This window comes from Gavialis gangeticus, unplaced genomic scaffold (assembly GCF_001723915.1).
Source record: "Gavialis gangeticus isolate Ggan-Ray unplaced genomic scaffold, GavGan_comp1, whole genome shotgun sequence".
Classification (NCBI taxonomy): Eukaryota; Metazoa; Chordata; order Crocodylia; family Gavialidae; genus Gavialis; species Gavialis gangeticus.
Genome location: NW_017729031.1, coordinates 52,043,684 through 52,057,774, shown reverse-complemented (window position 1 = coordinate 52,057,774; position 14,091 = coordinate 52,043,684). Strand labels below are relative to the sequence as shown.

The following is a 14,091-nucleotide window of genomic DNA, read 5'->3' as shown; positions in this document are numbered from 1 at the left end:
CAGTACAAGGAATATTCCTCTGCACTAATTATGGGAGGTGTCATAAACCCACAGTGTTTTTAGATGATTGTGGAATGTCATGCATGTTTTTCAAATTTAAATAATTTGAAAAATTATGTGTAGTTTTTATGGATAGGTAGCTCAAGCTGTATTTAGCCTTATCATCCTAATGATGATACAAATAAAGCATTCTGGTATTTTATATAAATGTATTTCTTATATGTTATAGTAGAGCCAGGATTGCATAATATAATGATTTTTAAGAGTTACACTCTAAACAAGGAGTTTTGCACCAGAGAGGAATAATTGCTGAGAATTAGTGTTCGACATGGGTGTTTTTAATGGCCAGTCAAATAGATGCTTGTGAATGTGGTCTGAGGCATGAGCCAGGCCTTTCCAAACAAATGACAAATTTATACTTTAAAAGAAGATTCTTGTAGTGAGACCAATTCCTGACTACTTAGGATATTCAGGGAAGGATAATAATCATAACTTCAAAATTGGAGCATTATGAATCTCATAAATCTCATAATTGGAGAAGTGAAAACAGTGTCCTTAGGATATGTCCGAAAAGATGTAAGTACTCTCTGGTCATAAATCGAGCAGGAAAGACTTCTGGTCTGGTAAACAGATGCATATCTTCTGGTCTAGTAAACTATGCATACAACTTCCTGGCCTTTGGGCCCAAGGGGCAGGATGCTATATGCATAGTTTGGGCTCCTCAAGAATCCAGTAGATAATGTATTTAAATGGCCAGATAAGAAACCATGCTGAAGCTTTGCCATAGGAGCAAGTGTTTGTCTAGAGTTTCTCGGGCATTAGGTGTTTTAGTCCCTCGGCTACTAGACTGAGTGAAATAGGCTGACAGAAGAATTTGCAGCAACTCTGAGAGGAAGGTCAGAGGTAGCAGCTGCTTTCTAATCTATTGAGCTGAGTAGAAGCTTCATTCCCAGGTTTAAGATCCACAGTAAGATCAGATCATTGTTCTGATATTTCCTTTTGTTTGTTGATTCTTATATCTCTGCATGTCTCTCAATGTATGGTTACTAATTTCTTTTATCTTTTATAACTAACTTAGTGTTAATGGTAAGTGTGATTTTAGACCATTTCACCATACAGGTCTCTTCTACAGAAGGAGGGGACCTAAAATCTCTGAGCATATGACTGGACAAGGCTGTGATTCCTCTAGCTGGAAAACTCCGCTCTGCTAAGAGCTGGCAAGACCTGGGTGAGGCAGATAGAGCCGAGGCACCACCAGTCAGCAAGGTGACTGCTGGAGCATCTCAGGAGAGATGGAGCCGTGTCTGAAGGGCAGCCCAGAAGTACTGAGGATGTCTCAGGAGTGTGTTTCAATGACGCATCTGACTGAATCCCGGCTCAGGGTGTGTCACAGATAGTTACTAGCAGAACTCTGTTCTATATTATAAGGGCATATTTAGCAATTCCTATGATCTGCAAGTATACCACTTACCCTGCCCCTCAGTCTCTGCTTTGACAAATGCCACTACATTGTTGATGCTTCTGGAATCAGTTAAGTCCAGTATCACAGTCCTCAAGGAGAGGGATTTGTGGGTTATCAGTTCTTGACTTCCTTTTTCTGTTAGGCATGCAGCAATGACGCAAAAACCCTTTCTGGCAAGTTGCTGAGCCAGTGAGTGCCCAAACCTACTGTCACATCCAGTTATCAAGATATGCTTTCCATTGAGGTCTTTCACTTTGGGACTGTCTCTGATGAACCAGCAAATAACAGGAAGAAGCATGGAAGCCAAAATTCCTATGTGCACTAAGTCTGAAAGCAAAGGCTATGAGCAAATAATGTTAACGATTTAGAAACTTATTAGAGAGAACCTGCTAAATCACTCCCCAGCTTCCCTAAACCCAGCTTCTATAAAAATCTTTGTTCCTAGTCTCAGCTTCTTATTAAAATGGGGAGCGAGGTTAGCTGCTTTGGCACAATATGAATGGTGTCCATGAATAATACATGCACTTGGCACAACCTTCTCTAGACCTCCCTTCCCATAGATTTTCACTGTTTTCAAGAAGCATCTTCATTCGCCTCTTCTCTCCTTGGTCTGCAAAGTGCCTTGGGAATGTTTCAGGAGGAAAGGAGGCACGTGCATTTCTCATAGCATTGCCTCTTTTGGGCAGTATTTATGATTATTTGCAGCATCCCTGGACAAGAGAAGAATTCTGAAAGGAAATGGAGCAGATGTGCATGTTGACACACCACAGGCTTTTCCAGTTGGTGGCATGGAAGCTGTGTGAACTCTAGGAAGGAACAGAAAATGCTGGGTTATACTGGTGGGTGCAGACTCGCTCCCTGTGTACTCTGTAAATGTCAGAATGCCGAGTGTTGGCGTTCTCCATCTGCTTGTAATTCTCTGGTCTTTGCACAAGGAAGAACTTCATTGTAGTATCTCAGTCTGCTGTGTCTCTTTTCCCTTACTTGATCTGGACATCTCACTAAGGGAAATATAGTAAGTTTCATCTATGCAGATAAAGTGGGAAGATGAATGGAAATGCTTATGATGACCTCATGTTGAAAGGGTATAGGCAGTTGCGTATCCTAGCTTTACTGTAAGAACAAGTATTTTGAGAACATTGTTTACCACAAAATTGCAAGTGAGTGTTGTGAGATGCTTAAGTGTATAACAAGATTCCTGTTCATGGTGGAAATCCATGCTGAAACCTGATTCATGATTAACAACAGTTCGGCTTGTGTAAAAAAAAAAAAAAAAAAAAAAAAAAAAAAAAGGCAAAAGGCAGACTTAAGCTCTGATTACCTGGGTGGGAATGGCTGCTATCAGCTGCCCCCAGTTAAAGTGATGGGATATGGCTGCAGCATGTAAGTAGCAGCTCTTGCAGTGCTCTGTGATCTCACTAAGATAAGAGTCCCCTCTGGTTGGGCCTAGTGCTCTTGAATTTTTTTGTTCTAGGTTTCCTAGGCGGGCTCCTCATTCCATCTCTGAGACTGACTCCTGTCTGATTCCTCATTTGCTTTGCCTAGTTCCTGCCTGCATTGCTGCCTAGTCCCTACTGTCTGGCTTATGACTCTTAGCTCTTGGACATTATAGATTTGTGCTCGTATCCCTGAATGCTGATGCCTCCCTCCACCCCCAACCCCAAATGTGTGGGTTGGGTTCCTATTGCAGCTTGGTTGAATCTGTAGTTTTTGGAATTATATTTACCTCTTGGCCACGGAGGCTGTTTGGAGAGAAGCCGATGCTTGTTGAATGTGGATGCCAGAAATTAGACATGCTAAGTCATGTTTAGATGCCTAATCAGAAAAAGCCTCTCCTTCAATAAGAGTGGTACTGAGCACCTTCAGTAGGCAGTGGTATTGATGGGACCTCTCTGGGTTTGCTCAGCACTGCAGAAGTCTATTTCCACTTAGATGCCTCACAGTGGTATTTGCTATATAACTTATAGTATCCAGGGTTGGGCATTTTGATATTTACTATTAGTCTTACATAGTCATTTTAAATGATCAAATTGAAGGAGATAAATGTGTTGGATTATTGGAGATATTTACTGTTAAATGAACACCCCCCCCATCTCTTTCTAGATATTGTAATGTGAAATTCTTTTGGCTCTTAAATTGCATTTTGCCAGCTGATTTATTGGGTGACCTTTTGCTGTAACTATCGAGGGGCACCATAGTTCCTCACTTGTATACTTGGAATCATGTTTGGAATATCTCAGGGACTTCTGAGGCATTTTTTATTTTACAGGAACACTTGAAGGAGCTAAAAAAATTCCTCATGGCCTTCACTGTAACAATTTGCCCTAGAAAAGCTTCATGGAAAAGATGAGCATGCTAAGCACTGAAGGAGAGCTGTAACCACCAGGGTCTGTGCTCTGGGCGGCTGTAGTGGCAGGGTCTGGTTGCCCACCCCTTGTTATATAACTGTACTGAAGCCTGTAAGAGACAGCCTCAAGTCAAATGCTGCAATGACCAAAAAGTTTCCTAAAAGTCATTTGACAAAGAGGTGTTAGGCAATGGCAACTTGTTTTTGAGTCTAGCTCAGATTTAAAAGTCTAAGTCAATTGGTGAGGAAAGGAATCGCTAGCAACCTGTTGCAGAAATCTAGATGCTATCTTGTGGAAATTGCCTTGTTGTACTGTATGTTGAAAAACCTAGAGAGAACTTGCTAAAGGGAAATGTAGAGGATCCTGGTTCCTTTACGAGCAATCATAAAATGGGATTGTAGAGCAAAATGCCTTGTATTACTGAGATGGCCTAGTACACTGACAGATTCCTGCCCCTCTCTGCTCCTCCTGGATATCTAAAGGTTTTGGAAAATCAACCACCACAACAAAAGGGGAGAACACCTTACTCCTTAATGCAGGGGTGGGCAAAATGCGGCCCAGGGGCCAGATGCAGCCTGCCAGGCCATTCTATCCGGCCCACGGGGCCCCTAAATAATATAGAAAATTAATGTTTGTCTGCCCCTGGCTGCCTGTCATGTGGCCCTCAATGGCTTGCCAAAACTCAGTAAGCAGCCCTCTGCCTGAAATAACTGCCCGCCCCTGCCTTAATGGAAGAGCCATACGGGAGCCAACAGGTGGCTTTTCCACTCTTACACAAGTTAATTCTGCCTGGGGTGCATGTGGCCTTCTCCGTGTTACGTCTGATTGTTCTGTTAGGGTTGGTATCATTTAATTTTAGTACTGCAGCATGTACCTCCTCCTCCGCTCATTCCATTCTCCCCACACCCCGCTCTAAGCAGTTCAGCTTTCTAATCCAGTTCAGTTCTTTACAGTATGTTGTATTTTCGGTTTGAAAGATTTTTACCTAGTAAAAATACATTTAATAAACTTCAGCACTGTGATCAATGGTACACACCACTTTACCTGATTGAAGGAAAGCAGAGGCTGGAGGCAGTCTGCGGAAGTTGTTAAAATGAGCACTGAACTCCAGTACTTCCTAACCCTATTTGCATTGCTACAAATGTTGATTTTCCATGACATCATCTTTAAGAGCCTCAGAAAAAAGTGACCTGTGAACTCTGAGGTGAACAGTTAGCCCAGGAAGCTCTGTGTAAAACAAAATAAAAGTTTGCAGGCACAAAAATCTCCCAAACTATATGGCTAAAGCAATGATGTCTTCCAAAAGAGTTTTTTTTTGTGGAAGCTGTTTAGTGTTGCTTAATCTGTGCATCCTATCTCAATTTGTTCTTAACTATTCTAAGACCTTGTATAGACTGTATTTAAACGCACTGGGGTTTTTTTCCTTTGTGCTGGTACTTATGTTCTGGAGAGACAAATGCAAGCTCATTTAATGTTTCCAAGAGTACAGAGCTGACTCTTGCCAGTTACTGGTAGAATGAAGCAGCTGTCATGAATTTTAATTCACAAGATTTCCTAGTAGGATTGTCCCATCCATAGTGGTGCTGAAATCTCAATAGAGGTTTAGTCTGCTCTGCTGCTGTGTGATCATTGTAAAGTAGAAGACAAGCACTGCACAGTTCCTTCTTGTTGATTCTGATTTACCTTCTGATTACTCTACTTTAGCCTCCTGGGATTAATTTTAGGAGTACTCAAATGCCTACCCTATCTAGGTCAGCACTGCTGACCTATATGCAATACTTTATAAATGTAAGGATTGCCAAGACTCATTAGGAGTCCCCCATCAGGGGCCCAATTCATCACCTTTGAAACCAATGGAAATCTGTCTATTGATTTCTAATAGGAGCTGAATCTGGTCCACCCTGAACTAATTGCTTTTTCTAGACTTGTGTAAGTTTTTATTGATGCTTATTAGAGTTGAATACACAAAAAGTAAGGAAAATAAATGTATGTGTTTGATTACTGATAAGGCAAAAAAACAAAAGAAAACCTTTCCTCTGATTTATGTTGCAGATTTTAAAGACCTAGAAATGGTGTGTCCAAGGAGTTGAAGCCATTTTTAAATGGAAGTTTAAATTCAGTTTTAGATTAGGTAGACAAAGAAATTAAAGGATGGGTGACTGCCAGCTAGACAAAAAATTTAAAGGATGGCTTTTATATGCTAGCCCATCGTTCCCCAGATGTGTCATAAATACAAAACCTGAATGCTGCATTTCAGCTTTGGATGCAAAAAGAATTTTTTGCCTGTATCTTGCTGTCCTTTTCTCTTACTTAGCCTTCAACCTACATATCTCTGTACTCATAGGGGCAGAGCTGCACAAGGTGAGCTGGCTTGGGCAATGTTGGACATTGGAACCGATAGATAAATTGTTTGTGGAAGTTGATCTCAAACCATTTAAATGAGTGTCAAAACTAGAAAGACAAAAACTATATGCACTTGTATCTCTTATGTCATGAAGCCAGCAGGGAACTTCCAGTCTTGATGTGTCTTTTAACTGGATCAGACATTTACTGGTAGATTCAAACTAGCACTCCAGACCTTAAATGGATTTATGACATTCCGTGGGGACCTGAGGTTAGTGCTCTGTCTTTTTTTTTTTTAATGATGCTAGGAAGCAGATAGCAACATGGTTGCAGATCTGCTTCTCAAGGGGGAATTATGCTGGATGTCACTGAATCTCCACTGTCATTTCACAAATAATTAGAACTACCTTGTGCAGGCCTTACTCGCCATGCTGAGTGTTTCCTCACATGAGCTGTTAGTTAGTTGTTTTATGTGTAAAGAGCAAAGGGTTCTGTGCTGCTTTTTTATGACAATTCTTGTAGATATTTATGCCTTTTTAATATGTATTGTCAGCTCCACCTTTTCTTCTTCTGATGCTTTTTCACTCTTTTCCTTCTGTCCCTTGCTGCTTCCCACTGACTTCAGCTCTCTCTGTATAAAGGTGACTGACGTCTCTCTCTCTTCCCTTCCCTGGCCGATATTTTGAACCATTGAGTAGTCCAGTGCTATCATAGGTGATCTGATTTTAAATGATCAAGATATACAGTACGTAATTCTAGAACTGCATGATTTACCAAGTCATTCCCAGAGGAGATTCGTCTGTTTGGGATAGATCCTGGTTTGTATTCCCATGTTCAGGTGTCTCCAGCATCTACTGACTTGATCTTGTATAACAGACAAGATCTAAAAGGGGTTTCTGTAGCGACTTTTTATGTTGAAGATCCTGGCTACTGAACTGAATACAATCTTTTGGCAGGTTTTTAAAAGGCCCTACTTAATATCCTATAACCAACTAGTAGATGGAATTATTCCATAAAACTTTTTCACCTGAGAGAGAGAACACAAGGTGTGAGAGAACATAACAGAATTATTAAGGTGAAATGTGAGCTGTGTTTGCAGGATTCTGTGTGGGAGACTCAAAAACCTGACCTAAAACTGGGAATTCATTGGAATACAACAGTTGAAAGTTAACATCACTTCTCCTTACTTCCACAGGCTTATTTCTTAGTTGCATCTTTGGCTCCTAGACAGTGCAAGAAAAAATGACACTGCTTGAAGGATAGCCCTGGAAAACAAATGAGATCTACAGGCCCCTAGTGCAACAAAGAAATCAACATTATTCATGCTAGACTAGTAGTGTTCAACCTCCGGCCTTCAAGCTGAATGTGACCTGTGGGGCTCTCACAGGTCCAGAAATTTAGCAGCGGGTGAGTGGTGGTTTCCAGAGCTGTAACAAGGAATGCTGCCACTGCTCTTCTGCCACCAAATTTCTGGACCTGTGGGGAGCCCTGAGGGCCAGACGATGTAACACCATGCACCAGATTGTGCCAGGACATGGGGTTGCTCTGTCACGGAATCCAGTATGTGGAGCTGAGTGTGGCTTGTGGGGTTGTTCTGCAGCTGGGCCCACCTATGGGGTGGCACCACAGTAGACTCCAGGACATGCTGCATGCTTGGTGACACTTATGGACCAACCCCTTGCATCACCCCCACACTGGATCCAACCTGTGGATGAGCCCCTGCCACTCAACCTGCCCATGGAGCCAGAACTTTGAGCACCCCTATGGTAGACACATGGATGTTTTAAAGGCTCTTTATTGTAGCCTATGATTATAAAAAGTGGAGTATGGTCTATTGGCTAAAATGGGTGAATGGGAGTCAGGAATCTGGAGTGGAGTTACTAATGTAACCCTTTTTTCCTGTGTAACCATGGTCATATCATATAGCCTCTCTGAGCATGTCCCAACAAGCATGCACGTGAAGTTTGCAGTGCCCCAGACCTGTTTGCCATGCTGCTAATTTGCAGCATGGCACATCAGAGATCCTGGTGTAAAAATAAAACCTGCTGCTAAAGAAGTGGCATGTCACATGCAGCAGCAGCGTGTGCCACCAAAAACAGAGCCTGACTGTCCACAGCCATTCTCTGGCTGCTGGCCAGGCTCCAAAAGGCTGGCTCAGCACCACTGCTGCCCCAGGAGGCCCCCAGGACCCTAGGTAAGGCTGCTGGGGCTGGCCTCAGCCTTCCCTACACCACCCAGAGCTATTTTCCATCTGCAGGAGTGTGTCTTCAGGGTGTGCCCAGAGACAAATAGCAGTAGCACAAATATGTGACACTGCTATTTGTCCTGTGAGAAAAGCATGCCCCTGCATGTACCCACTCATCAGGACACGCCCTTTGCATCTCAAGTTCCTGATTTGTAAAACAGGTATTTGAATACTTGCCTGCATGTGTTTTTGAATGTGGCAGATATGATGCTTTGGAAATATGCATTATCCAGAGGCTGTTGTCTGTCCAGAGCTATGGATGCACAGAATACACAAGGCTTTTTGTATCAATGCTGTAAATGTTGGATGTGTTTGGATGGGGAGCTAGAAATTGCCTTTCTAGCCCAATGGGTGAGTTTCCTCTAGGAAGCCTGAATCCTGCTTTCATTCCATTCCTCCCTACTTTCTTGGCGATAGTGGCACCAGTGGTAGTGCTGGTGCTAACTCTTTGATGGGACTGGTTTGAACACCTACAATGGAACACTGGACAGGGAGTTACCTGATACCCTCCCTTACTCTTTATTCACTCAAGCAAGACAGGCACCATTGGGCTCCCTATGCTACTGTTACTGAAAGCAGAATTTAGTTCAGCAAGAAATAACCTACTTGCATGTTCTATGCTAGTCAAATGTTCTAAAAATTAAAAAAATGCTAATTAAACCTGGTTATAGAGTGAGTGGCCTCAGCTTCCTGGGATCAAAACTAGGAGAAGATTAAATCTTAGACCCAGCAGCATAACTGAGAAGTGTGACCAGGCCAGCACCACAAGGTGCCACTTATTTGGGGGTGGGGAAGGGTGAAATAGCCACTGCCATCAGTGTCACAGCAGCTGCTTCTACTCTCTGTGCTATTGCTGCCCAAAGCACAAAGCTGCTGTCTCTGCTACATCTCTGTACAGAGATTATCCTTATCTCTTTGAAGAGACCATGTTAACCTGAGGCTCAGTAATTGGTTTCTTGTTGTTCCTTTGGAGATCTTTGAAAAAAGTGCATTATGGCTAGAGACAGACATTCAGACAGCCTGAGTCTGAATTGATTAAATCTTTGCAGGTTAGTCTCACCTGGCTAGGCTGAACCAATTTGTAATCGCACAGACATCCCCTCTGGACTGAAAAAATGCAGGCATGTGCCTGCAGTAGCTCAAGCTAGGAGCTGCCAGGGGAGGTGGGGAGAAGGGCGCTGGAACAGCCCTCCCTTTCCTTCCATAGAGCTGAGCTGAGGGGGAGGCCTGGCAAGGTCCCCGCAGGATGCTATGATTAGCGTGGGGAGGGACCAGCCCTGCTGTGGAGCAGAGAGCCCAGCCCAGCCCAGAAGGCATGCCAGGGTGTTGTGGGAGTCTGATTTAATTTAAACCAGCAAGGTGTCTGGGACAGACATTGCATAAACTGGTTTGAGCCAAATCAGTTAACTCTGATACTACATTCAACCAGGTTTATCTCAAACTGGCTTCAGCAATTTTCAAATTGGTTTATGTGCACTGAACATCTGTTCTGTTACAGATTTAAGCCAGTTTTTGATCACTTAAACTGGTTTGTGTAACGTCTGTCTGTAGACTATATGTTCTTAAGCTAGGGTCAGATTCTCAAATGACTTCAGAAGAAAGCACCTTAATAAGAATTAGAAGCCTAAATGCTCTTGAAGACAGGGGTCTTGGTATAAGATGCTTGTTGACTTGCTTCAATACAAAGGACTTTATAAAAACAGCTGTCCCATGGACTTCTTGAAAAATAGGAACAATTCCTGAATAAGTGGACGGGGAAAGAAAAGGCATGAACGACACGTGCCCCCAGTGGCTGGGGGTGGCAGGAGTGTGGTTGTAGCCCAGTGGCAGTAAGTGAGGAGTTCCCGCGGATGTCGCCAGTGCTATTGGCAGGGGACTGGGGGTGCATTTCATCTTTAGTATGGTTTTTAAATAGAATAACTTGCTTGAAGGGAAGACTAATTCAAAAGTTATCTGCCTAGCTTGATACACACTTCTGTGCAAAATTACGTAGATACCTGATTGAGTTTCCCAAAGTGTTTTATAATATGAAGAATACAGAATCAATAGGCAGATGTAGTATTCTTAAAATGGAATTGAAGACTATAAAATGTTTTTAATGATATTCAGATATTCCCCGGAGATTAGCTAGTTAAACTGAATATCTAGTGGTTGAGAATTGCAAAAAACTCATCACAAGGAAAAACATCTTATCTGGAAAAAAAAAGTCTGAAATTATTCCAGAAGTAACATTTGCAAGGAGGAAAGGATCCACTGACTAATTTAATACCATAACCAAACAAATCAATTAAATAGAGTTAGCAAACATATTATTTAAAGGTGAGATACCAGAATTGATATTTAGACAATAAGAAATTGGTCTCAGTGGGAAACCCCTGAATCATTTGCTGCCACGTGTAGCTGCTTATAAGGTGCATCTCTACCATGCCTTCCGCTAAATACTAAATCATAATACTTTCCATAGATTATTATAGCTTTCTTTTTGCTGTGAGCAGATTGCAGAAGAACATGTTAATAATGGTTCTGGCAGCAGGATTAAAAGGGAATTAGAGACCAGTTTAATGAGATGAAAGCATTTTTACAAATGGCTGGTCCCTGCCATGTGACTTGGCTCTGCAGGGAGCAGAGATCCGAGCTGGGGGTCTCCTCACCACCACTGCCCGCCCCACACTGCCCTGGTGATGTGGGGCCACGCGGGGTGGGCAGCAGTGGCGAGGAGAACCTGGTGTGGATCTCTGCTCCCTGTGGAGCTAGGTTGTGCAGCAGGAACCATCACTGCCCCGCTGCATGACCTGGCTTTGCTGGGAGCAGAGATCTGTGCTGGGGTCTCCTCCCTGACACTGCCTGCCCCACACTGCCCCAGATCTTTTCAATTTCTTTCCTTTAACTGCTGGAAATAGAATTGCATCCTAAATGTAATGAATTTACTGGTATCTGTTCAGGTGAGAACACAAGTGATGTAACAGGTGCCTGGTATTCTCAGTTTTGCAGAGGCCATAGCTTCATTAATTGACAACTTGCATCAAAAACCAGTAATTCATCTATCGCTGGGCTAAAGTAATTGGGGGTGGTAACACATGGAGGTTCACATCACAGCTGTTTAATTGCAGTGCACTGCACTGTGAATTATATAAAGCAGACAAACAACTCTCCCCTCCAAAAATTCCTTTACTTTTGTCACTCCATCCCCTTGTCATCATGAATGCAATTTTTTACAATGAAATCTACAATGTGGACTACTAATAATTCAGTGAGGAGAGCTACTCCAGATTAATATATCCAGCACACCTCAAACTTGGTTTAAAAGGAATAACGCCTCAAATATTGAGATTTTAAATTAATTTAATTTTAATAGTGTGTTTTATTAACACACTGATGACTAAATGCAAGCTATGGTACAAAGGCTTTGTGAGTTCCAGAGAAGTTAAACTGAAAACCATCCATACTTAGACAGACACTGACTGGCTTAATGTTTAGCCACACCATTTCACAATAAATTTATTGGAACAAAGAAAGTGTTTTGTTTCATCACTGATGAGTTTGTAGGACAGTAGGAAACCATTTCCTGAGAAACCCACAAACCAGTTGTGACTTCAGGTGAACATTCAGCAGTTACAGAACTGTAGTTACATTTAATTCTAATAGAGCTTGATCTTGAAATATATGAACTCTCTTGAGTTTCCAACATATTTTAACAGGTGACAAATCCCCCTTGTTATAAGAGTCACTTGGCACTTCAAAGTAACAGGGTTATTAGCTCTTTGCTAGGAAATAATTATTTTTAGAGACTGAGTTTTCACAGTTTTTCAAATACAGGTGTAGCGGGGCACCTTTGGTGCCTGCCGCTTTAAGGGGATTGAGCAGGCTGTGTTGCAGCCAACAGGTGTGGTTAGGCCTAATTAGGTGGTCACATGACTGCAGCAGGGTCCCAGATTGGATGAGGGCTGGGTAGCCCCAGTTTAAGCCCAGGTCCTAGGAGCTGACCTGGCAGTTACACCTAGGGAGCCAGAGGTACAACTTCATTCAGCCTGCAGACTGCAGTTCCCAAAATACCTTGAGGCCAGGGTAGGAACTGTGGGGATAGAGGAGGTTCCTGATCCTGGGGCATGACCTGAAACTACACCCTGCTGGGGTTGGATGGTGTGGTGGGGTTATTTGTGACAGGGCAGTCTCCAGGAAATGCCACACCTGTGCCTCCCCAGTGAAAGGCAAGGATGGGGCACTGGAAAGCCTCATCTCCCCACTGCCTTGTGGGTATCCTGTGGAGAAGAAAGGCTAGGGAGCACACCCTGACAGAAAAGCACAGGGTCCACTGAGTGGGGCATGAGTCAGTGTCCAGGCCCATAAAATGGGGCCTGAGACAGGGCCAAGGGCCACTAAAGAAGGAGCTGAGGCCCAAGGGCTATAAGGCCCAGGAGCCCAGTGAGGGGGCGGAGCAGTGGCCTCAGTGAGGGGGCAGAGCAGTGGCCTCAGTGAGGGGGCAGAGTAGTGGCCCAGAGAGGGGCTATTAGCCAAGTTCAGCCTGGTGTGGGACAGAAAGCCAGAGGCCACATAAAGTAGCATCTGTGGGTGCCTGAAGGACTATGCATAAGCCAGCTGGATTAGTGGCCCTGGTGAGGGGGTGGATTAGTAGCCTTGGCATGTATGAGGACACCTGAGGCCAAGTTTGGGCTGAAGGCCCAAACCAAGGGGCCAGAGGATTTGGAAATGACTTTGGATGCCGTCTGCCAGGCATGGGACATGGTGTAGGCGCGGTTTGGAGCTGTGCATTACGCCCATGGCATTGGGCAATAAATGGGGAGCCTCCTGTCTATGAACAATTTTTTAGTTCCAACAAAGGCATGGCAGGAAAGTCAGGTGGATGGACTGCCCTAGACAGGTGGACAAGCCAAGGGCATGACCAACATTGAGACGGCCCCTTCTTACAACAGGATATTGAGCCATTTTATCCCCATTGTGGAGTCTACAGACCTAAGTGAGGCATCTAAATGCACCATACAGAGCACCCCAGAATGGGATCCCCAAAATCCTGCAAGCCAAAAGTGGAGTTAGGAAAAGTGCTGGGAGATGCTGAGGACAGGGAAGTGTCTTAAATTTTGCCCATATCATATTTAGAAGCCTAATTTTGTTCTTTGGATGGAAGCTTCCTTTCAGTTGGGATTCCCAAGCAAGAAGCTCCTCTTCAAAGGGCATTTCAAATGCTATCTTCAAGTCCCCCCACAGTTTTACCTTAAGTCTTAATATAATAGCTCAGTTGTTAGATGACTTACATGGGATGTGAAAGACTTGGTTTCAATTTCCTCCTTTTTCTGAAGGGATTTAAGGCTATACCCTCTTCCCCCCTTCTAGGAAAACATAGGTGCATCCAGAGGGGGTGCAGTGGCTGTACCCCCCCTTTCAGAATGGCATATGCCATGAGAGCCTCTGGGGGCTTTTTTTAAAGTCCCCAAAGTGGATGATAATCCCACTTCCTTCCCTCCCTTTCCCTACTTTCCCGGCTGTCCTGGGGACAGGGAAACTTCAGAACCACTTTTGCCCGTTCCAGTCAGGCTGGGCAGGGTCTGGGACACTGACAGCAGCAGTAGCAGCAATGGAGGGCCAGGGGAGTACCCCTCCCTGTGCCTGCTCTTGGGGGTTCAGGGTAAGGTGGGGGTACCTGAGGTCAACTGGGACATTGACAGTGGCAGGAGTGA

At 43.7% G+C, this 14,091-nt stretch overlaps 1 protein-coding gene across 1 annotated transcript in view; it reads right to left on the bottom strand.

The window, feature by feature from the left end:
* Window positions 1-1,760, bottom strand: part of LOC109301608 (retinol dehydrogenase 7-like) — an 18,540-nt gene extending 16,780 nt beyond the window's left edge. The window contains exon 1 of the mRNA XM_019522842.1: window positions 1,466-1,760. Coding sequence (XP_019378387.1) covers window positions 1,466-1,760 — 295 coding nt within the window. The remainder of the gene's footprint in view (window positions 1-1,465) is intronic.
* Between the last annotated feature and the right edge of the window lie 12,331 nt (window positions 1,761-14,091).